Source organism: Cyphomyrmex costatus, unplaced genomic scaffold, assembly GCF_001594065.2.
Source record: "Cyphomyrmex costatus isolate MS0001 unplaced genomic scaffold, Ccosl1.0 scaffold69, whole genome shotgun sequence".
In the NCBI taxonomy this organism is placed as follows: Eukaryota; Metazoa; Arthropoda; class Insecta; order Hymenoptera; family Formicidae; genus Cyphomyrmex; species Cyphomyrmex costatus.
The window spans coordinates 1,346,632-1,371,881 of NW_017280255.1; the positions used below are offsets into that span (position 1 = coordinate 1,346,632).

General features: G+C 34.5%; 5 protein-coding genes and 1 non-coding gene across 10 annotated transcripts in view; 3 read left to right on the forward strand and 3 right to left on the reverse strand.

The window, feature by feature from the left end:
- The window catches only part of LOC108780317 (protein split ends), a 92,426-nt gene extending 88,726 nt beyond the window's left edge, over positions 1–3,700 (forward strand). For both annotated transcript variants that reach the window (XM_018547971.1, XM_018547972.1), the window contains exons 9-14: positions 30–146; positions 286–399; positions 590–1,339; positions 1,582–1,740; positions 1,951–2,274; positions 3,681–3,700. In XM_018547971.1, coding sequence (XP_018403473.1) covers positions 30–146; positions 286–399; positions 590–1,339; positions 1,582–1,740; positions 1,951–2,079 — 1,269 coding nt within the window. In that variant the 3' untranslated portion in view covers positions 2,080–2,274; positions 3,681–3,700. The remainder of the gene's footprint in view (positions 1–29; positions 147–285; positions 400–589; positions 1,340–1,581; positions 1,741–1,950; positions 2,275–3,680) is intronic.
- Positions 3,701–4,542: 842 nt separating this feature from the next.
- Positions 4,543–7,305, reverse strand: PGRP-S3 (peptidoglycan recognition protein S3). 2 transcript variants are annotated; one of them, XR_001940895.1, is made up of 5 exons: positions 7,238–7,305; positions 6,753–6,963; positions 6,242–6,360; positions 5,621–6,115; positions 4,543–5,511 (listed from the first exon to the last, which is right to left on the reverse strand). XR_001940895.1 is itself a non-coding variant. In XM_018547881.1 (4 exons), the coding sequence occupies exons 1-4, from the start codon at positions 7,290–7,292 to the stop codon at positions 5,931–5,933; spliced, it is 570 nt and encodes a 189-aa protein (XP_018403383.1). In that variant the 5' UTR covers positions 7,293–7,305; the 3' UTR covers positions 5,617–5,930. The 2 variants fall into 2 exon arrangements, 1 of the variants encoding a protein (XP_018403383.1); XM_018547881.1 differs by lacking the exon at positions 4,543–5,511 and having other exon boundaries at positions 5,617–6,115.
- A 397-nt stretch (positions 7,306–7,702) lies between these two features.
- LOC108780283 (alpha-ketoglutarate-dependent dioxygenase alkB homolog 4) lies at positions 7,703–9,820 on the forward strand. Of its 2 annotated transcripts, XM_018547932.1 has the most exons (5): positions 7,703–7,887; positions 8,753–8,878; positions 8,969–9,061; positions 9,141–9,568; positions 9,632–9,820. In XM_018547932.1, the coding sequence occupies exons 1-5, from the start codon at positions 7,717–7,719 to the stop codon at positions 9,780–9,782; spliced, it is 969 nt and encodes a 322-aa protein (XP_018403434.1). In that variant the 5' UTR covers positions 7,703–7,716; the 3' UTR covers positions 9,783–9,820. The 2 variants fall into 2 exon arrangements, with proteins under 2 accessions (XP_018403434.1, XP_018403433.1); XM_018547931.1 differs by having other exon boundaries at positions 9,141–9,820.
- A 518-nt stretch (positions 9,821–10,338) lies between these two features.
- Positions 10,339–15,034, reverse strand: LOC108780329 (CD63 antigen). Of its 2 annotated transcripts, none has more exons than XM_018547998.1 (5): positions 14,607–15,034; positions 11,514–11,702; positions 11,269–11,439; positions 10,810–11,034; positions 10,339–10,638 (listed from the first exon to the last, which is right to left on the reverse strand). In XM_018547998.1, the coding sequence occupies exons 1-5, from the start codon at positions 14,679–14,681 to the stop codon at positions 10,441–10,443; spliced, it is 858 nt and encodes a 285-aa protein (XP_018403500.1). In that variant the 5' UTR covers positions 14,682–15,034; the 3' UTR covers positions 10,339–10,440. The 2 variants fall into 2 exon arrangements, with proteins under 2 accessions (XP_018403500.1, XP_018403501.1); XM_018547999.1 differs by lacking the exon at positions 14,607–15,034 and adding an exon at positions 14,012–14,591.
- A 1,856-nt stretch (positions 15,035–16,890) lies between these two features.
- Positions 16,891–23,885, reverse strand: LOC108780330 (CD63 antigen). The gene is made up of 5 exons (XM_018548000.1): positions 23,614–23,885; positions 19,999–20,187; positions 17,972–18,142; positions 17,085–17,315; positions 16,891–16,956 (listed from the first exon to the last, which is right to left on the reverse strand). Exons 1-5 carry the CDS (start codon positions 23,686–23,688, stop codon positions 16,891–16,893), a joined length of 732 nt encoding a protein of 243 aa, XP_018403502.1. The 5' UTR covers positions 23,689–23,885.
- Positions 20,482–20,563, forward strand: TRNAS-UGA (transfer RNA serine (anticodon UGA)). The gene has a single exon. It is a non-coding gene; the product is annotated as a tRNA-Ser (tRNA).
- Positions 23,886–25,250: the final 1,365 nt, after the last annotated feature.

The following is a 25,250-nucleotide window of genomic DNA, read 5'->3' on the forward strand; positions in this document are numbered from 1 at the left end:
CTTGATTAATATTTGGAAACTCATTTCAGACCACTGGACCAATGGAACCGCAAAAGGTGGAAGTGCAAATGTCTGGTTGTATTATGGTGCCGACTGCGAGTCCGCAAAGTCGTAGTGTACCGATGCCGACGTACGAGCCTCCACTGGTAAGTATTGTATTTTAATTTTCTTTGTCAATTTTATTCACGCGTGTGTTTAAAAATCTTGCACTCGAGATGAAAATAATAAGGTTAATCCAGAATACGTTAAAGCGGCGTTAAACTAACTCTGTTTGGTTTCGGTTAGCATGGAAGTACGGGTGCTACTCCACCAGGGGGTCAGTATGGTCTTGTCCCCCCGCATCGTTCCCAGAGCCCTCCATTGCCTCCACCTGCCCATCATCATGCTAATACTTCACAGGTACTTACTTTCTAATATTCTTTTAATAAAACACTTGTGCGATTTACGTGAAAATTAAGAGCAAAGCTTCCTTTTATTGATTATTTTGATAGATTGCACGAAGTTTTAAGAAATTTTGTTGCGTATTTATTAAGTAAATTGGTGTGAAAACATTTTGATTTAAATAATTATGGAAACAATTCTATTACAGAGTGAAGTTGTCAACCATTACGGAGGATTAGTAGTTCGTGACCACTACTTGCATTCTCAAATGTTCCAGTATCAATACCTCCGCGCGCAACAGGAAGCATTAACGGCTCCTCGCCTAACCTATCACATTCCAGGAACAAGATCTCCACACGTACCTTTAGATCCGAAACTCGAGCCTGGTATAGAGGATAGTCACAGTCCTCCTTTAGAACTGAGACGAGGCACGAGAACGCCTCAGGATCGTACTACCGACAGTCCGCAAATTGCTCATTTATACGGGGGAATGAGACCGTTACCACCGCCTCCATCGCAATACACGGGAAGTAATCCATCGTTATCTGGCGCACCGGCTAGCGCTAGAGCGGGTTACGGATACGAACCACCACCCGCTCATTTGCGTTCTCAATATCCTGTGGCTGGCAGCGAAGCTCCACCTGAAATGGGTAGAGCTCCTACGCCGGATAGATGTAGGAAACATCAGGTCGCCACACCACCGCTTTACGCGTCTCAGGTGCCACCGCAAGCGGATTCATTTCAGATGCTACTCCAACGTCATCCTGTTATGTGGCAAGGTTTATTAGCTCTCAAGAACGATCAAGCAGCGGTACAGATGCACTTTGTCTTTGGCAATCCCAGAGTAGCCAGAGACAGTCTTCCATGTAACAGCGATGGCTCTACACCGCCGTTGAGAATAGCGCAGAGAATGAGATTGGAACAAACTCAAGTCGAAGGCGTAGCAAGAAAGATGCAGGTATGTGTCATAATCTCTTGGTACTAGAATTATCTAATGTTATAAATCCTAATTTATTTGTATTTAAAAATAATTTGTATTTTAACATTTTGTATAAATAGATTTTTTTTTAAATACTACAAGGTGACATCTGTGTGTGTGTGTGTGTGTGTGTGCGTGTGCGTGTGTGTGTGTGTGTTACATAAATAAAAATTTTAAAGATAAACTATTTTTTATATAATGTGTCATTTGATGTTCTTCAGACTGAAGATGAACATTGCATGCTGTTGGCACTACCTTGCGGCCGTGATGAAGTAGATGTACTGCAACAAAGCAAAAATCTTCAAGCAGGATTCATTATGTATCTTCAACAAAAACAAGCTGCTGGAATTGTAAACATTGCTGCACCTGGGTCACAACAGGTATGATAAAATTGTCACACATGTATATATATAGATATATATTTCGCGTGATAAAAATTTTATTATCACGACATTCAAGTTTAATAGTTTTACTATATCAGTTATTCTGTTTTCTAACGTTATCTTCTCTCGTTTTGTTTTTTAATTATCTGCTCGATTTTAATAACGGTGCGCGATTAAAATTTAATGTTATAAATTATTTTATTTTAGGCGGCGTATGTAGTTCACATATTTCCATCTTGTGATTTCGCACACGAAACTTTGGCAAGAATCGCACCGGACCTACATCACCGAGTCGCAAAAATTGCTCACTTACTAATTGTCATCGCCACGGTTTGAGGCCAATCAGCAACCTACTGGATTATAATCTGACTACATCTCTTGCCTTCGCGCACCGCAGGACGCTTCGCACGTGGTATGAAGCCTGGAGTGTCCGTCTAACACACATAGTTGTGCAACAAACAGAGAGATGCATTCAAGAGGAAGAGCTCCTTGTTAGGAGTTGTATCAGTGACAATCAAACGGAACCCGGCGGTAAGCCGATCTTTAGATCGTAGGCCTAAAAAACGAGGCACGAGGTTGTGCAGTGAAGCGAGGTTAGCACCTGGTTATCATCGTGCGTGCCTCTCTTCGATGAATTTCGCGCGGGCAAGCTCGTTTCTCTTGTCCTTTTTCTCTCCTTTTATCCTTCGAACAGCTTGTGACTCGTGTCAATCATTGACAAAGTTTGTGGGATCGACCGACGTCACTCTTGGTCTTTCTGACAAGCGAGTCAGGCACAACCCCAGCCCTCAAGACAAGACCTTCGATTCGTCACGCGACGCCCGCTTACTTACGCTCGTCCTTCCCGTAGAGGGAACAGTAATAATTCGTTGCTCTAGATGGACAAGTGGACTGCGAAGCATAATAACGAATAGGAAAAACCTTAACGTACACTCGTCACTATTACACATGAGTTATTTTAAGTGAGGTCTAGGCATTAATGATAAATTGTGTACATTATATAAGCAAGCCACCGAGGGCATAACTACTGTGATTTTAAGTATTTAACGATAATATAATTGCGTATAAAGGAGAAAGAGGAAGGTGACAAAAAGTAAAAACATATAAGGGGATGCCCGACTAATGGTCCGCGCGGTATGTGATGTGTTTTTGTATAATACTGCTCTATATAAATAATTATGTACTATATTACTGTAACTGATAGTTTGCTGCTGCCCGTTGCTGCTGCCGCCGTCGGTCGTGTCGTTAGAATGTAAATTACAATGTTAGACATCTAGCACAGAGAAACGAGTAAAGTTGGGCTACCCGAGTAGGATTTCCGATCTATTTGTAGATCTATCCATTTGCGTATGTATCATAATTACTCGAAGCAGGATGCGAATTTGTGAATTATTATTATTACTCTTAGCATATTCTCTTAGCACGCATCATACGTCTTATAAAAAGATTTTTAACGTTACTACTTATTCTTTATCATTATGATTATTATGATTACTATTATCACCAGTGTTTCCAGTGTTGCCAGTGTCGGTATAACACACGCATGTTCCAATACACACTCGTATATACATAAATACATATATACACGTACAGAAAGAAACGGAAAATTGGGAGGGAAAAGGGTACATAACGAATGAAATTAATTAAACGATGAATCGATTTTCTGATTTATGAGATCATATATTTTACGTTTAATTTATTTCAATAAATGACTCTGGTAATACTGATCATTACCCATTCTTATTACTGTTATTATCATTATTATTATATTATTATTATTATTATTATTATTATTATTATTACAAGTACTATATTATACCATTCTGCTATTACTATTATTACCACTATACTATTACCACTATTACTACTTACTACTACTACTACTATTCTATCACTACTATTACCGCTGCTATTAATTATTATTAACGTTATTACAGCAGGCTAGCTAGGGCATACCACTCTGCACATTTAAGGACGAATGGGGCTTATTTGTCATACTGAGAGAAATAGTATGACCGATCTCATTGACCACTGATGCCCCATACACACTTCCATCCTACAAGAGGTAGATATACCTGAGCAGAACGAACAACGAATGAGTAGCGAATGCGAGTGGAACGTTAACGTGTTCGATTCACGGTCGTTGTTCGTTCGTTTTATTGTTCGTTTGCACGTGCAGTGTACATCTATCTTTACACCCCATCCCTCGATTCCGTCGTATGACGACTCATAGACTCTTTAGCATTCGTGTCTAAGATAATAAATGCGCTTATGTGTATAGACCAGAGATTACACTATATCACACCAAGCCGTCAAAAAACATTTTAAGTAAATTAAGAAACTTATATCTATTTACGATATTATGCTGCTGCGCATAGGGCGCATGCCTCTAGAGAGTAATCTTCATGCAAAAGTATCAGGGATGGACGAAATACACATTCGTTCTAATTCTAAATTGTGAGGACACTTTACAAATTATGAGTACTTTTATTTAAAACATTTCATTTTTCTTTAGCGAAATTAATTTTAAAAAAAATTTAATCTTTTTTTTTAACTTTTTATTAGAAAATGGTGCGAAGTTATAAATACGATTCGATACTCTTTAATTTTAGATAATCAATTTATCAAATTATTCGATTACTCAAATTTTTTTTTTATTTGAGAACAGTTTTGAAACGATAATTTTCTTCGAATATTGAGATCTAGATAATACAAATCTGGATTTTAAGAATAATGATTAATTATTTCGAATAATTTGATGTTGCATTATCTAAATATTTATAGCTCCAATGCATACAATAGTACTGTTTGTGAAAATTATGGATATAACTGCAACGTTAGAGCAAAAAACACGATCGTTTTTTTTTTATTTACTTATCTCATCATTCTGCTGTTAATTTTAGAAAGATGATTAGACTGATTCGATGAATCCGTTAATTTTATGGCGATGAATAGCATCGTAATTATTGTTCCGTCCATCCCTGCGGTTTACAATTACTTTAAGGCAGCGCGGATACTCGCGGAGCGTGTGCATGTACAGTGTAAAAGTGCGTTGTGGATATGTACAGTGTAGAGGTATAATTGAGCGAGCAGGTGATAAAAAACAAGAAACACGTATATATTATAGCTATGAATAAGTACATAAGGCACGAACGTGCGCACGTGTCGCGTGACGTTTCGTTTATTTTCACGAAAGCGCTGTGTTTTCCTCTTCGCTCTTTTTTCAGCAGTCAGTTATGTAGTGTGCAGGTGCAGGATTAAAAGTTTTCCTGCATCGTTGTTACGCGATGCGTGCGCAGGTCGGCGAGCCTCATCTATCTTGTAAAATATCTGTGAATATTATGATTTAGTTTCTTCCTATTTGTAGGCTACAAGGTATACAAAAATGTTTACGTTAATCATTTAAGGAGAATGTACAGATATCACTATATCCTTTTTTGTTTTGTGTTTTACTGTAGTTATTGATAATTATATGGATATTAACGATAATAATAACTATGATTAAAAAGAAAAAAACTTAAGCACGGCTCGATTGCGTCATTCTTGAAAAACCCGCTAAAATATGCGCAATATATTTATTCTGTGTAAGAGAACTCTCGGTGATAATGTATCATTTGTATATTAGTAATTACGTGATCTCCTAATAATCGAAAAAAAAAAGAATGAAACTTGAATAGTATTGATATACGTTGCGACGTCATACCGTTCCATCTCCTAAATTCGTCACAATCTCCACGATTTATTTCCGCGCCGTCTACATGCGTTCTTCTGAAATGTTAATGCGTTAAAAAACGTATGTTAAGAACTTTCTTTTTATATTAGATCAGGAGCTGGACTTCTCGCTAGAAAGGTAATATAATAAAACACAAACTATTACCTCGAATATTGACGTATATTTCTTACGGTCTTACATTTGTCATACTTTTTGTTAATTTTGCTAATGAGTTGCGACAAAACAGCGATAGAAAGCTTCAGCTTGCTTTACATAATCCTATCGAACGAGACACGAATTAATGTAAACGGTAATCAGGCCTTCGGCGAGAATAACGAAATTACCTTACAAATCTTGTTTAAAGAGGCTGAAATTCTGATCAATTTACAAATTAAACAATTAAAAATATTTTGTTTTCGTTATGAAACTTGGGCACCTCGATTTGATCAAGAGCATCCACTTCCGAAACACTTGTCTAAGGATCGCTACTCCATTCAGGCCAATCTTGAATTTGCGTGTAAAGATAATTTCCAGGACTAGCTGTCTGACCCACCTGTCGTCCACCAAGCACGCGTACATTGTTTCGAAGGATACCTTGGGATATTCCACATTTGATTAATTGATGTGCAATATCTACCATTGTCTGATTAGCTTCCTTTCCTGAAAAAAATATCGTCAGATAGAGCACTTTGCAATAGCAAAATATACCGATATAAATCTCGCTGATGAAAAAGTAGTGATAGACACGTTTCATGCGTGTCTTTATTTATCGCGATTAACACTTACGCTCAAAATTCCCAATGAAAGCTATACCGACAGATTTTTTATTATATCCGTATGTATGTGCTCCTTCGTGTGTCCATCCGCATCCCTCGTATACATTTCCATCGCCGCCAATCAAGAAACTTTAAAAACAAAAACAATAATTATCAAATAATTCAAGTATCTTTTGCATATCTCTTTGTCATTAAATATCCAAATAGCATACATACAGTAAGTATAAAATAAATGGTATTTTATGAAGCAACAACAAAATGTGTTTACTTATATTTTAATATAATATACCTAATGAATTTATATTGCAACCAAATAGGCTACAAATATTTAAAATAAATTATAACATACATTTAAATATATATATTACGAATATTATTTTTTATATTAAGATAGTTTCGCCTAAATTGACAAGTTATTGGCATCCAAAAAAATATATGATAAAGACTATTTGTTTTCATTTATTTATTATAATTCGGATCTTAGTAACTCGAAAAATTTTCATAACTGATGTATAGCTTACGAATAGCCGATGTTATCCCAACCATTTGTGTCCATGTGATAACTGCGAATATTATCGACGACAGTTGTACAACTCCTTCGCGTATCACATTCGCCGCTGACTGTGTGATGTATTATCACGTAAGGTATCGGTACTATTAAATAATTCACTTCTCCAGGAAGGACACTGCTCCATTGACTCCTTTTAATAATATTCGGACACTTGACCGTTGCTAAAACATTCAATGAAAAATAATCTCAATTAATTATTTAATCATTTTAATTATAATATTAAAGGCACATGCTTTTTTGCTAAAGAAGGAAAAAAATAATTCGATTTTTTCAGATGTCAATAAAATTATTTTACTTTTCTATTCGTGAGAAAATAGAAAATAATTAATTTAGAAAAAGATTTAAAAATTCATTTCGCGTAAATATAATTTTATGAACAAAAGTTTTTATAAAGTGATAAACAACGGTAGATTACGAATTTAAAAAGATACTTACTAGCAAAACTAGCAGAGAGTGCCAGCAAAAGTACGAAGCAGATTCTCATCGACATCCTCCCAGTGCAAAAGATATGCAACTGTATGAGAACAACATTGAAAGATTAGAATATATAAATAAATCAACAAGAATCTCGGGTTGTGACCTATGGCGAAGTGATAATAAGAATCAACTGAATAATCATAATTATTCGGTTCTTCGTATTTTTTAATTCCAGTAAAGATATCAATAATCATATTAATACAATCCATGATATATATATATTTATATCATGATACAATCTTTATTATATAGATTAGTCTCTCCCTTCCTCTACCTTAGAAATTAAAAACTATAATTAATATTATAATTAAAAGCGATTTCTTGAGTGAGGAATAAAATATTCTTTTTTAGAATCGATATACTTATCGATATCGAAGCGATGTCATGCTTTCAAGAATTATTGATTTTTGCCCGGTTCGCAGTTCGCATGCGTTTACATGCGCTTTTGTCATTGCGGTTCTGCCTTTTGCGTTTCTGTGTGTTTCTTGAAAAGGAAAGAGAACGCAATGGAGACCGTTCGATCATGTGGTTGCAAAGGGATACGTTCTTGCTTGATTTGCGAGACTGAATACGAATTTTCAAAACCGGATCTAAAGAACGAGTTACAGGTAGAATAAATGGAGTATCCTAACCTATCAATGATACGCGTCGATACGCGTAACATCGGAATTTCCCGCGATTAATTGTAAAATTTATTTTTCCGAAAATTGAAGACAGCAACGCAATCACGATAAAATACATGAATTTCGGGGACTCCCCCTGATAATTTTATCAATACATATATTTTTCAATTGATGTGACTTATGTTTATATGATATTGATATATTAATTAGAAATAATCTAATTAGCGCTCAAAATATGATGCTATTTCTATTTTGTGATCGCTTGCTTTGTCAAATCTTTATTACAATCTTCATTACAAAAGATATTTAATTAAAGCTTTGTGTGTATTTTAATTTAAAATTAAAAAATATACAACTCTCAAAAAACAAAGTAATTCTTAATATAGTAAACAGAAAATTTAAAAAGTTTTATGATTTAAAATTACCCGACAAGAATATCCTTGAAAAATTTGAATATTCAATCTATAAAACTAATATTTTCTTACTTATTACCTCTCACGTAAAAATTATCTTTTCTAAAAAGAAATTTATATATCTGAAAATTTCATCAATTGTGCTGCCTTTCTAGTATCTCCTGTTGTATTAGTCTTGAATTTGCTCCTAGCTGGCTAAAATACTAGTAAAATCAGTTTACAGTTACTTTCATGAAAAGATGAGACATACACATTTTAGTCCTTGTTTTATTGTGTGTTAGCCTTCTACATCTCAAAGAACATAAATTCTTATAACGTAGGTCGAAATAAAGAAAAAAATGTTTTATAGAAATTCGTAAACTATATACAAATTTTATGAAACATTTACTACCTTATTTTTTAATTTAAGATTTATCTATATGCAATCTCTCTTACAGAAAAACAAAAGTTATGTTTATTGTCCACACTGTAATAAATTATCACCTGGATGGGATATAGACGAATACAAAAAACATCCTAATCATGATGGAAACTTGATTGATTATCCTGGTGTTTATATCAAGGTATAATTATAATGTGATTACTGGTATTTATAATATATTTTATAATTAATTAATAATATATATATATATATTAGTATATGTATGTCCCAGCTAGATTTCTTAAAGGAAGATGAAGCCAAAGAGCTCATGAAAGCTCTTGATGATCTTCCTTGGCAACCTTCACAAAGTGGTAGAAGAAAACAGGTATAATATCTTTGAAGCATTTAAACACACACGAATATATATATATCTTTACATATTTTAAATTACAACAATTTTATAGAATTTTGGACCAAAGTGTAACTTCAAAAAACGAAAATTGCAATTAGGATCATTTAATGGTTTTCCCAAAACAACGCAAATTGTACAAAGGAAATTTGAAGAAATACCATTGTTATATGGTTTTAAAACTGTCGAACAGTGTACGCTTGAATATAATCCTGAACGTGGTGCCTCTATAGATCCCCATGTAGATGATTGCTGGATTTGGGGAGAACGTATAATAACTGTAAACGTTCTCGGTGATTCTGTTTTAACTATGACTCCTTATCGTGATTCGCTAACGCGATACAATTTAGACTTCGTTTCAAGTTATGATTCCATCCTAGAGAAAGACATATGTGGTGATACACAATCTTTGGATATTGATAACATGGTAGTACGTTTGCCAATGCCCGCTAGATCACTCATGGTTTTATATGGCCCAGCAAGGTACAATATCCAACTAGACAAAAGTATATTGTTATTATTATATACATGGCTTTTATTTGATAGATACAAATGGGAGCATGCTGTCCTTCGACAGGACGTCACATCGAGACGCGTCTGCCTCGCATACCGTGAACTAACACCTCCGTATCTCAAAAATGGACAATATCAAGATGAAGCTTCTGAAATTTTGAAGCAAGCTTCACTCTTCTGGTAATATTAATAAGTAAATTTAAATTATTGCATTTATTTATAAAAAAAAATTGATAATCTTAGTATAATACTATTTTATATAATTACGTACAATATTTAACATAATAAATGTAAATACTATTTTAATAAAGTTATTTTATTCTTAGCATACAGTGCATTAAGAATGTACAACATTAACATCTTTTACAATCATTTGTATAATATTTTAAGATAATGCTTTTTTCTCGTGAAGTCTTAATGAGATATTATATTTTTGAGATATTATATGTATTTGAATTTAAATGTCAAAATATTTAATCATTAAAATGCAAATTATATTTAAAGCAAACAATCAGACTGTTCGTGTAATATGTATTATTGTATATGTATACTTACTAGAAAATATATTAAACTATATATTATAAATCAGGCAATTATTTGGTAGTAAGTACTGTTTTTCTTTTGTGCTATCTGACGATCACTCGCTGAGCTCCATCATAAAAATAAACGTAAAAACCAAGAATAAATATTCTAATAAGCTTTTGTGTTTTGTTAAAAAAAAAGAGGATCTCTCTCTATTTCTCTCTTCATTACTCAATTTTTGCAAATTTCTTTGTGAACCCGAGAAACTTAAAAAAATTATGGTTTTATACAATCAAATACTCGATTTTTACATCAAAATATTAACATTTCTGATCGCCTTTCAGTGGATAATCTGGCGCCATATACACTATGGGAAACGTAGTTACGGGATCGGATTTTCCCAATGGTTCGTAACCGTTCACTAAATTTTCTCGTAATTCCCAACGACGTCTTTCCCTTTCTGTCTTTTGACGCCTGATAGCTCGGCCAAGCATACACGCGAACATGATTCCCGTTAGCTGGAAAGAGAGAAACAATTAGCTTTATCATTTATTTAGGTAAATTATTTTTCAGAATTGTAATTTATTCTGCAAGTACAATACTTCTTGATAGTATCAGCGATTCTGAAATGTTGACATGCGAGAAATGGGATTAGTATTATGTTGGAAAAACAAGCTTAATCTACTAACCTGAATAAGGGCGATTGCTATAGCTCCTGTGCCGATGTATAGTGCACTACGGTGAACAATAATAGAAAGGCGGCTAATACAACCTTCCTGATATTTCCCATAACAGCGATCTGAAAGCTCATCCACTAGATATGAGCAGCAAGAGTCAGGTACATCTGTACGCGTATTATTGAACGTATTGACGTAGTTCCAATCCAAGTAGCTATTATACCCGCAACAACGTAACTGTAAAATAAGAAAAAATAAGATTAATTATTTTTCAAAATGCTTTTCTTTGTAAACAATACATTATATCTCAAAAATGTTATGTTATTTCCTACTCAATGTTATATTATTTCTAGGATGTGATCAATTAAGATAATTGGCATTGATTACATCCTAAAAGTAACATAATATTGAGTGGGAAATATTTTAATAAATTTTTTATACAACATTTTATCTACAGAGCGATCATCTTACTCTAGATTGCATAAAATCAATTGCAAACTTGGCTTCTTCATTCTTTTCGTATTGATTCATCGTCATCTTGATATTCTCAGCCAGGAGATCCTTGATACCGTTTTGCAAGGCATATGCAGCAACAGCGGCGGCAAGTTCCATTATCAAAACAACAGACAGTAAGACTGCAAACTAGAAGTATATAAATATAATACGTGTATCGGAAAGAGGATATTAGAAACAAAAATACAATATTTGTCGCTTACCACAAGGACCATACAGGTGCTTTCCCTGAGTGCGCCGCAACATCCCATAAAAGCAATTATGAAGACCAGTATTCCAACTACGATTAAGACGGTGGCTGGTGAAAAATAGCTTGTATCCAGAAAATGTGAAAAGTTCTCGTAAACAGCGTAGATTGTCGTGCCGACCGATATTATCATCACCCCCGTCAACTGCAACAAAATGATACTTTTGTTAACCACAATTAACTATTGTTTTCCTTATATCATTAATTTTTACAAAAAAATCTTTGTTTCTCTGATATATTAAACAATTATTAATAAATTGCAGAATGCCGAAGACATATACATATAGACTTCATTTAAAGTCGATCAAACGTCGATTTAAAGTCAATTTAAGTATTTTCTTGCAAAAATACAATGTAATTGGATACTTTTTACATTTTAATTAAACAAAAAATACTACCATCTAGAAATATCTATAAAGCTTTATAGTTTATGTTATTGCTTTCAATTTCTTAAAAGAGATTTTAATATATTCATGTTTATAAAAATCTTTTCCTCATTTCTATATTCTTATTGCAATGTTCCGTGATTTGTAGCAGCCTGTATATGTATTATTATTTCTGCTTATAGCGACAATTTAAATATGCAGTATGCATATGATCTGTGAACATGTAATATATATACCGAATATAACATACATTCACTGTACATAAAGTATAAGATTTCGATCATTTCCATAATACGCGGTTTCTCTGACATTAGTTACATAATACATGCGTCCTCGCTCAAATGTAAACTTTTTAGATTGGAAAGAGGGTAACACTTTTGTGAAGCATATCACTATGTACACACACGTTGCCATCGGTCTCTATTTGTTCTACAAAGCGGGCCGTGTAATTTCCTACGATAAGCCGCTCTCTTGTTACACGCCTGTGTAAGTCTATTTTAATTCTCATTGAAGACCCGAAATAAAATATAAAATCGTTCCAAATATATTTCGACAGGTTTTCGAGAAATATATAATATTTTACGTACTAAAGTAAGAGAGGCTTTTAAAACTTAATTCGATTAAAATAAATATTTCGGATAAGATATCGATGACCTGTTAATACCATAGAATTTATTTTTGCTCCTGTCGGTTACAATACAACGAAATCAAAGATCAAACAAGATGTTGTTTGCGATCGATTGGTCTGTGGGGACTTCTAAGATTTTTAGTTCCATATACTCGTGTGCTAAAATATTCTACTTTATAAAAATCATATTATACGTCCTGACATTGTCGATTATGAAGATAAATTTATCTGTACCGATAAGAGTGACCACAAAATCCTGTAGATAGTACAATGTGGTACAATGAAAAATAAAATATGTTTGCCTGGTTTTGTGCGTTTTATCTGTTTGAGAACAACGGGTTTTACATCATCGATTCGAGATTTCGGATATCAAGGTCGAGGCAAGGTCATGTTGGAAAATTACTATCTTTTCCAAGCATATTTTCTTCACATACAGCAAGAGACTAGAAATTTGCATAAATCTGATAAATTATAAGTGTTTCTACAACACATGCCAGGCAAAATACATTTCTGCCGACTATCAAAGTGATCATTTGACTGATTTATCTGCGATAATCTTCAGCCGCTATATCTGTATATTTTGCGATAACTAATGTCGTGAACAAAACGCTGCTCTTATTACTACTTCTTTGTTTAATTGAGAGTTATACATATACAATGCTAATCGGGTTGTGCAGCTGTACAGGTTCGTCCATCCCTAATAATTCAGCAGTGCATAGCCTTGTCTATGTAATATCGACCGCAGTTCGAAAGTGCTTCTCTCTAACAATGAAAGTCGAACTTCATGGCCCACATCGTCTTCTCCGACAGAACAAAGGACATAATAAACATCGATAGGGGATATTTTATTTCAACACGGCATTGTGTTTTATATTATTTTTTTTTTTCGCTTCCACGCATAGCATAAATAATCTGATACGTTATCTCCAGTACACTGAAAATCGATGTGATCGATACTGCTGTACGACGTGACTCAGGTTATTATAATTTCCAAACGTTATATTGAAGTGCAATCTTAATAATATTGATTTTTAAATTTTGCCGAGAACGCAAGGACACTTATTGCCACGTATATGCGAAAAATGAATGTTGAGTCATTCTTTTCTTCGACATTAATCGTTATTTATATATTATATCAGAATGTCGGTTAGCAGCTGTATCGATGATAAATATCTCGGAAGAAAATTGATAACCAATGTGATAATACATATGCTACAGATAAACGATTCGGGTATAAATTTATGTTATATATTATATACATACACATGCTACAATATATACTATTCGTTATTACGTGAAGATAAAAAATTTCAAGGCTGAGTACTTATTATATAGGTATCCTTTATGGACAAATTTCGTCTTAATTTGGCAAGTGTGTGTACGACTCGACACTCTTTCATACATTATATTTGTTAATTGCAAACATTTTTCACCACAGACCGAAGCCTCCTTTTTATATCCTTTAGACATCTATACCGTTGGTATATAATAGCGATCGATAATTGTGGCTGACTGTACGACACGGTCTAGACACTGGGCCTACGACGACGCGCAATTGCACCTAATCGGACTTGCGTTGCAACAGCATTTTCCAATGAGCTTTGATAACGTGCGGATTCGTGCAGTCATTGGCGATGACTTTGTGTGTACTTGAAGAATCATAATGCACGGACGTTATCTTGTATACTCCAAGAATATACATATCTTTCGGTGACGGACTAACGCGACAACGCCTTGCCTCGTGACTCGAGATCGTCCTTTCGCGTCTTCCGAGATTCCCCACGATTCTCCTCGAGTTACGAAAAATCAACGGTACTTTGTTTTTTTTTTTTTTTTTCTTTTCGTTTCGATCGAACGCGTAGAATCAAACCGGAGAGCGCAGGTAGGAGAGCGTCGTCGAACGCAAGGCTCTCTTGTCGCGCGATCGTCCTCCGATCGCGACGCGAGGAATGCATCGCGGAGCGAGAGAGATTTGGCGAAGAGCGTATTTCCGCGGGACGATAAGTAAACGTCGTTCGCATTTAACAGTACAGACCACGAAAAGAGAGTTGACCGCGCACAGCAGGTACTTGATGCAGCGGAGGCCGATGTCTAGATGCGTGGCCGCCATTTTGCCTCGCGTTGGCTCCTCCGGGCGCAGATGCACAACGAGCGGTTTCGCGCACCTTCGACACTCCCAGTTAATACACCGATTGTGCCAATGCCAACGTTGAAGCGTCGGTCCGCAGCGTTATCTGCTGGCCGATAACGAGTCGCGAAAACGCACGATCGCGCACGGCAACGACTTTGTGCGATACCAATACGAGCGCGTTGGGTTTTTGTTTAGAACACGAAGTCTGACGAAGAGAAGAAAGAGAGACAGGCAGAGAGAGAGAGAGAGAGAGAAAGAGAGAGAGTGGGAGGAAATAAGGAAGTTGCGATAGCGCGAAGAAAAACATGACGAAGCGATAAGCCTGTAGCATTGTGTGACGCACCAATGAATATTCTAATATTTTCGATATATAGATTGTCATATTCATAAGCCAGCAAACGCAAAAGTTATAATGTAACGTTCCTGTTAGTTGTGATTTCCCACTCAACAATATAACTGTAATATAACATGAGTTACTTTGCATTTGCTGGGAATGTTATAGGTATACATAATATTTTCAACAGAATCTGTATACGGAAATTTTAATTACAGATTTGGAGCCAAGTTTACGCTTATCCACTTTAAAAGAAAGGTATATATAGTATACAGGGTGTCCCATTTTAATCTATCGGTCGAAATATCTCCTAAAATACGCCAGCTATAAAAAAATGTTTCAAATAAAAATGGAATGGTGTCGAGGGGGACACATTTTAGTCATATTGTTTTTTTTCTAAGTGGAGGCGCTAAAAAGATATGAAGGTCACCTCCACTTTTTTAAATGGAATTATGTAATTTTTTTTAGATAACGTGATTCCTCTAACTATTTTGCATAAAAGTATTAAGGTAGAGATACCAAAAAACCAATAATTTTCGAGATATTTTACACTTTATTTTGGTACATTTTGACACACAATGTTAAATAACTCGTAAACTGTTGACTTTTTGATTATCGTACCTTAATACTTTTGTGAACAGAATAATGAGATAAATCAAATGGTGTAAAGAAAACACATAGTTGCTTTAAAAATAATATGTATGCAAAATGGATAATTTTTTAAATACGCAACTATGTGTTTTCTTTACACCATTTGATTTATCTCATTATTCTGTTCACAAAAGTATTAAGGTACGATAATCAAAAAGTCAACAGTTTACGAGTTATTTAACATTGTGTGTCAAAATGTACCAAAATAAAGTGTAAAATATCTCGAAAATTATTGGTTTTTTGGTATCTCTACCTTAATACTTTTATGCAAAATAGTTAGAGGAATCACGTTATCTAAAAAAAATTACATAATTCCATTTAAAAAAGTGGAGGTGACCTTCATATCTTTTTAGCGCCTCCACTTAGAAAAAAAACAATATGACTAAAATGTGTCCCCCTCGACACCATTCCATTTTTATTTGAAACATTTTTTTATAGCTGGCGTATTTTAGGAGATATTTCGACCGATAGATTAAAATGGGACACCCTGTATACGTATTTCTTAGTATATACATATATTTATTTATTATATTTATATATATTAAATATAACGTCGAATATATCGAGCTGAAATTTTAAAGTTAATAGGCATATGGAACAAGACATTCGTTCTCGTTGCTACGTTTACACGTGGGCAAAACAACGCGACAAAAGTGACTCATGTGAACGATTAAGTTAATTTCATGTCTCTCTCGGTATGCATGTATGTGTGTGCGTGGCACGTATACAGTGCGACGCGTGCGACGTGCCTGCATGATTGTCGGACAAGCGCATACTCCGATTTTTTGTTTGAAATTCATATGCCGCAAAAGGCTTCTATGAGAAACAATTTTATCGCGCAGACAGAAGATCATTTTCTTGTAAAATATGCGATTGCTTATTCTATCATCTCTGCGTAAATAAGAGAGAATGCGAATTGAATTAACGAGGTATTTTTTAATCAAAAATAACAAACACACATTGTCGCAATAAAAACACTTGGTGATGTAAAGGCTTTATTAAAAACACCCACGCTTCTTTATAACGCTTCTTTGAAACATCCTGTGTAGCAAAAATAATTTATCAACCAAGGACAAATAACGTGTTTGATATATCAGATCAATTATCAAATGCACACACAGTCCCGCATCTTAATGGCAATCTCGCTCGTGGCTGTCATCCATACGCTGCTTCCGGTGCTTCATTTGATATTCGTATGGCACTCTACATAGTCTGGTAACAATTCTTGATCGATTTAGCCAAGTAGGACGACAAGAGGATTCCTATCAGCTGCAACATTAATTATTCCATTCGTGTGTATCAATAAAATAATAAAAGTGAATATTTCTCGTTTATCGGGCTTCGAAACGCTATGAGGAAACGCTTTGAAAGATCTAACATAATAATGATGAAGATACCTGAATTACACCGAGACTTATTCCAACACCTGCTATCTTCGCCGCGTGTCTCTCTGCGAATGTCGCGAAGGCGTTTATACAGCCAACCTTATGCAGACTCTCCGATGATAGGGTGCAGTTCGACGTGCCGACAGCACCTATCATATTATCACAGCACGACATCGGAATACCTGACAGATTCGTGGCAATCGTCAACCAGTCGGTGGCATTGATCGTACCACAGCAATGGAACTGCGAAAAAGGAAAACAAATTTCACGGTTAACGTACTGAAACGTGTATCTACATCACGCAAATAGATGCAGAGTCGTAATGGGAGAAGAAAAAGTTTACTAAATCTTAAAACATATTTCTATAAATAGTAAGCAAGTATTTTACTAACAGTAAATAAATATAGTTACTCAATAAAAAATGATAATGGAATTAAATTATCTAAACAAATATTTATTGAAATTTAATATTTTTCTAGTCTATATATATTATATATTATTATATAATAATATAATAGATGTGTATATGATTCATGTATATGATATATAATATATGCGCATACATTTTTTGTAGATCGTTAAGGGTGGTCAAGGAAGCTGGGGAACAATCGATTTACGCTACCCCTTCGTGGCGTGCACGCCAGCTACCACATACACATATATTATACACGCGAGGAGCCGGGCACTGAAATTATCCCTGTCGCCTGTCGTCCGCGATATCCTCGCGACGACCGGGTAGCTCCCACGACTGGGGAAGACACGATGCGAAACGCGAGAAACTTCTAACAAAGCCGAATTGTCGAAAAAGGGAAAATTGACAAAATCATTCGCTGTATTTCGAGAATATAACGCAGTCGCGCGTATAAATACGATAATTATTGTATATATTTGTGCGTTACGTCTTTCTGTAGATTATCCCAGACGGCTTGAATCTCATGGCTATTGTTGTATTGGGGCATCGTGTCGAGCATTTTTTGCTGAGCGATCATCGCAACCTGCGTCCTCATCACATATCCCATTATGCCGCCTATGATCTCCAGCAAAAAAATCGCAGCCAAAAGTACGCAGAACTGTAAATGATCAAAGAGGCTATTGTTAAAAAAAATTCAAATTATATATTTCGACGATTTATATTATCTTCCGTACACTAAGGAAAACATCTTGTTAGATTAACCGGAATTTTGGTTAAAAGTAGATAAATCAGAATTTTTGTTAAATCTGATTAATATATATGTATAAATAATCAGAATCTTCTATTCATCTATTTTCAACCAGACATTTTTCTCCGTGTATATCATATAATTGTTACGAATATTTCGGTAGAAATTTATTTTTCGTATTTGATGTTGTGATTAAAAAATATATATTCCCTGATTATATTTTTAAATATAATCTAGGAAATAGAATAGAATTTAATCTCGAAGCCTTTTGAAACATTTATTAAATTACATTATAGTCTCACCGTGCGTCAATTTTTTAAAGCAACGCCGGAAGCGTGTCCGCCCTCGTCTGCGTGCGAGGGAGAGTAATTTTCCCGGAATAAGGGCCGGCAGAGGTGGAACGGGGAGGACACACACATGTCAATTACATACTTCGTGCACAAAACATATGATCCATTACGTTATGGAAACGAGGGGGAGACGAGATCGTAGATGGACGGACTTGGCCGAGCTTTTTGTTTCGTATACGTTTCGTATGCAATAGGTCGGTCGAAAACCCGACGCTCTATATCGAGATCCTAATCTCGAATTAATTCGAATAGAGCAACGTTGAAAATAACATCGTGAATGTTCTCGAGTCACGATAATGGTCCGCTTTATTACTCGCAATACGTCGCGATTGATTCTCGTCAGTGGCGCGCTCTCAATCAGAAGCGCAATCACCTGGCGAGCTTTGCCAGGTACGATCGATCGAATGAGATCGTAAATCATTTATGATTGTGAAATAGATGGTTCCTCACGATTGTAAAAGGCTGCATAGGAAAGAAAAAGCGCAATGCGTCTGCGATAGATTCCCGCAGACAGCTAAGTCCGTCAAGAATAGATATTCTTCAAAATGTATAATGAATAAAAAGACTACTCGGAAAGAACAATTTTGTTAAAATATCTAAAAGTTTAAATTATAATATAATTTTGAAAATAATTTTTTGAACCATCAAAATAATGCTGCGAGCAGAGTGTTGACATTCTAGTAACTAGCTTGAGCGTTCTACACAATTATTTTGATAGTCCAATAAAATTATTTTTAGATCTCTATCTGTAACTTTTTAGATTTAGATTCAGCAAAAACATTCTTTCTAAATAAAGATTTGATACACGGTCCGATATATGCAATATTATTGGCACAGAACGCTAAGACGAATATTGTTATAAAATATGGAAGATTAATAGCAGAAATGCAGTAGCCTTGTTCATACACTTGTTGTACAATTTGACGCAGATTAGTGACAGATTAGAAACAGCAGAATCTGCGTTTGACAGATTCTATTTGGTTTCTGTCAATCAACTGTCAAATTATATCTATAGGCTTTATTGGTAAAACTCAAGCTTAATGCAAACACAGTTAATGCCAATTTGCTAACCATTTCTGATCGAATTTACTTCCAGTTTGCCAGCTTAGACAGTTTAGTTATTGGATAGCTTATTATCATTATTACTATCGATATAGCGGGCTAATTATTATTTGCTAATTAGACGTCAAAATACATACTGCGACTCTGTCGCAGTAATAAACGGTCTAATTGCATATGACGCAACGATGAGGCATTTTTATTAATAAAGATTTTGCGAGGTACATGTGTGATTTTTAAATCATAAAACAACAAATTAATTAGTTAATGAGAGTGCAATTTAATGTGTGGACGAAAAGTGAATCATTTATTTATTTATGAAGAAAAAACTTAATTGAAGTGTATATTTCGCCTTACCGTTGTAACCATGCAATAACTTTCGCGAACGGCTCCGCAGCATCCGAAGAAAGCGATGATAAATATGATGGAGCCCACGGCTACGAGAAGAGAAGGTACGGAAAAGAAGCTGTTATCAAGGAAGTGTTGATACTGATGGTACACTCCATGGATGACCGCGCCGATGGATAATAACACTATTCCTGTAATCTAAACATAATTCATCATGTTTCGTGATATATTTCCATGGACAAAAAAGGATCGAGAATGCAATGAAGTCGATTCCATTAATAAACCGACGATTATATAACGCGATTTTGTGACGGTAAGCAATATTGCATAGTCAGGTAAAACGGCATAATTATCAAATTAATGTGGTAAAAAATTAGAATATTAATATATTTAAAAAAGATACACAAGTGTTCATTTCTTCGATTACATCAATATTTTTGAGTTTCACGTTTGCGAATAGTATATCGTACAAATAGCAGGAGGCTGCCAACAGCTGCGGTGTCCGAGCGGTTAAGGAGATGGACTTGAAATCCATTGGGTTCTACCCGCACAGGTTCGAATCCTGTCCGCAGCGATTTTTTTTTTTATTATTTTAAATAGTATGTAACTATTGATATCTAGATACTCATACACTTCAATGAAAAAACGTAAAAGTGACCCGTTTTAATTAATTATATTAACAATACTAACAATTTCATAATTCTATATTAGTAATATCTACAATACTTTTGTAATATCATATAATCAATAAACCAATAGTTACATCAAAACTATAATCATAAAGAAATATTAATCCAAATAAAACTTCGTAAAAAAATTAAAACGCGTGCGGCGTGAAAACACATATTAATAATGGGCCTATTTATAAAACCGATAACGCAGCATGCATTTCGATTATTCTGAGTAAGAACATTGAACCGTCTATCTTAGTCGAACTACGGTTTCTACGCATATGTATAAATGATAAATTTTCAGACACGAATGTTACTTCTAACAATAAAATTATTTTAATTGTGCTATTACTTGATATTAAATTTTTTTTATTCTTGCCTCATCTCACAGCATATAAAATTAATACTCGTTATAATGTAATCGTTTTCATTCGTATCGATCGCGGTAAAAGTATCCTTTCAATTTTGACGTCATGCTGTGTGCGAAAAAATAGAAAGGGTAGATGTTGCACGATAGGGATTCCTCCTCGGATATATTTCTTAAGCTGGTAAATTTTTTTGTAAGATTTCTCTCACAATGATTCATCTACTTATGGTCTTCTCCGATGTATATGCTAGTCCAGTCGATGAATAATTAGCCAATGAATGTCTAATTAATTTAATTTTACATCAGGCTTTTAACATGCGCGCTTAAATGGAATCTATATTTAGACACAAAAAATATACGGATGTTCTTAATTTTCATCAAAAACCTGCGATTAAAGATTTCATTTTATAATAATTTTATAATAATAAGATTTAATTTTATAATAGTAGCGAGCCCCTATACGCAACAAAAAAACTAAATTTTAATAAATTAATAATTAATAAATTATTTTAATAAATTATTTATATGAATACTCGTATTAACCGAATATGTATAAAATATAAAGATTTATTCATTTAGTATAAAAAACATTAATTTAATTTAACAATAATGTCTTTTTATTAAGTAATTAAAGTATTTATTTATAGTAAGTGAATAATTAGTTGAAATTATTTAAATAAATATTTATTTAAATTTAGAATAATTTTTCTTCTGTGTTTATAGCTATATAATTATTAGACAATAAAAATTATATAGGCTGTAATATATATCTAATTGTCATGGACATATACAGGGTGTCCGAGACCACCCGTCCATCCCTTTTATCTCGAAAGCAGAGCATTTTAGAAAGAAACGTTTCAGACAAAAGTTATGGGGTTCTAAATGATCTATTCAGTGATCAGATCAGTATGACCTTGGGTGGCGTCACCAAGGTCAGAGCAATGTCACTTTGAATTTTTTAAATGGAACCCCCTATTTTTTATCGCATATTCTTGTAGCACACCTCGAGTGCTTTCCAAAACACTATAATAAAATGTTTTTTCATAAAGTACTTTTCGAGTTATAAGGCTTGAAAGTTACAGTATTGACGGCATTAGCATTTCCCAAAAAGTACCAGGTGTAGAGGTTACTTAATCGGATTTAATCTCGTGTATACGTGAGTGCATACTTGCGTCAGAATTACATAGTATACAATGTTCTTATTTCTATTTGTTAACTGAACTGATTATGTTTGATGCTCAATCAGGTCCAGATAAACTGCATGCATTTTCCCGTGATGTTGGAAATGATATAATTGTCATCGATATAAAACATATCATTAATTAATATATAATATATTAACGATTATTAATTATGTTAACTAATAAAAGGAAAAATTTATGACGATTAGGCTGTTATTGCATTGTTCCGATACTGATTGAAAATTTATAGTATACGTAAAGTAAACTATAGATTGTCGGTGTATATCGGAACACAGCTATTTTAACATTGTAAATTGATACACTTCTAAATTTATTAGTTATAATACATCCAATTTCTACGAAAACCGATTACTCGATGCATTCTCTAAACGCGTTCTATAACTACGTATTGCAGCGATTTTCAGTAATGTGATATATAGTATGTATATATATATTGTAAACACATATTGCTTTTCCACTCAGATTACAAACAACGGTTTGTTGTGAATTTCTGTCGACAATATTTATCTACCAAATATCAAGCTCTGAAATATCCGTTCAAGATAAGATCACCAATTGCACGCAAAATGTTAAAAGTTTAATTTAATTTTTATTTTAAAATTTAACAACGATAAAATGTACATATACTTCATAAAAACGCATGTATCGTACTCCATATAATTGTTAATGACATTCGAAAACATTAATAAATTCTACGTTTCATTTTCACGTTTCTGCTATTTCAATAAATGTTTGCGCAAAATGCGATTTGAAAACGCGTTGAGCATATCATTTAAAACTGGATTCTACTGAACCACGTGAACAATGTGCGCACTTCAATGTAATCATATTGATGTCCACGAGATGCATATAGAAACGAACATTAAATAATTAATTAAAATAGTTGATCAAATAATTAAGTTAACTGAATTAATTAGAACATTATTTATTGTAAACACACGTTTATTGAAAGTGACAAATTTTAGCTAGAATAAAATAGAGTTAAAATTTAACTAAACTAATTTTCGGCTGAAATTTGTTTACACAGCTTCGAAAAAGAATAGATTAGAAGCTTTTAGTTTCCACTGCAACGACTATTTCAGTCAACTTCAATTAACACGCTTGATAAAAATAACAACAATTTCGATGAAATACATATAGTATTCACTTTACAGCTTTCCAATGCATTTTTGTATAAATCATTCTTTTATCAATCTCCGGTTGAGCTCCGGACAAACAGCTTGTCAATCGTAATCACAGCTTCCAATGATCGCGCTGAGATGTGTCGATACGACGATTCGATAGCTCGCAATTAATCGCGCGGGTCCATGCCAGCATTGCCAGCTCATCGTTCCAGAAGGAACGCGAGACATCGGCGACAGGTGATCGTCGACTGCCTACTTACCACAAAGAACAGGTTGAAAATGAACATCAAGTACTTGATGGTCTTCGGCGCCAGACTTAACTTCGTCATCGCCATTGCCGCAAAACTGTCGCTTATGATTCACGTGGTTCACTCTCTCCTCTTTCTCTCTCTCTCTCTCTCTCTCTTTCTCTCACGAGATTCTTTCACACAAATAGACAATCTGCTGTGAAGGGCAAGCGCGAGCGATACTGCGCAACTTGAGAACAACGAAAAACGCGGCGAAAAAAGGCCCCTCGTCGCGTTCCGACGGGTGGCGCCGATATGCATATGCCGAGAGCGAGACACACCAACATGCGCGACTACTACCATTCAGTTGCATTCGTGCGTGCGTGTGTATGTGCACGCGGCCGCGTATGCGTGTCGGTGCGACACGGAGACCGGTCGAAATCTCTCTTCAATGGCAGTAATTCGTTCCGAAATACATCGACGGCCGGTGGCCAGGTGTTGGTGTGGCACACGTACACCTGTCGTCGATCCATGCGCGATCGAGGTTACGAAACTCGAGAGATTTCTCGACCAAAGATGCGGGGCATTTCGCAACGGGTCCATGTACAACACGCCTATAAACGCTCGTCGAAAAGAATTTCTTCTTAAACAGACCCAGGCCTGTGGGGGTCCGACTAAAAGAGATAATTTTAACGAATTGCGCCTTGGAATCGTCAAAGACGCAATAAGAATAGACTGCATTCCTATAAAATTGTTACTATCGGTTTAGAAAGAGTGAGGTAACTTGAATGAATCATATCGCGCTCTCTCTTTCTACGTAGCGAATTGAAGAGAGACGCCAATAAGATATTTAATATTCAATTTTTTCTAATGGAACACAAATGCTTATAAGATCAAGGAATGAGCAGTTTACCAATATATATGTATATTCTATTTATTGCGTCTATAAGAAACGCAATAGATGAGGAAATCTAACAACATATTTGATTGGACGTACTCAATGCGCATTCACATTAAAGTCATTACACATAAATTGAGAAAAATGTAAAAACGTGTGTTCAAATATAAACGGTTAAACCACAAAATCCTCAATTCAGATTGAACATAAAAGATTAAAACGACGTGACGTTAAGTACAAATCATCATTATTTTAACATTACTTATTAAGGGGTTAGTACACTCCAGAGACGGCTTTTTTTGTTAATTTTTGGGAATTAATTTATAAAAAAGTATGTAAGCTAAACGGCTAATTTTTTTTTATTATTTTCTACATATATCGAAGAACACGTCAAATTTTTTTTGAGTCAAAAAATACAGAATTCGCTGAGTTACGCTGCTTCGCGCGTAACCATGATTTTTCGAGGTGGCCTGGTGGTGTACATGGTTTGGCAAAAACCAGTAGTCTGGAACAAAAATAAAAAATTTGTGATTATCTATGATATACTGGCTATCGGCTAACGGAGTCTTTGTTTTTTTTTTAATTTTTGGCGCCGAGAAAAAAATTCCTGAATTTTTAGTTTCATTTTTTGTCAAAAAAAATAAGTTATTATTATTAATAACTTTTGAACAAAACAAAATATTGAAAAAACCGTCCGTTAGCCGAAAGACACTAGTCTTTAGTATATGTGTACCAAATTTCAAGTCGATTCGTTAAATAGATCCCGAGAAAT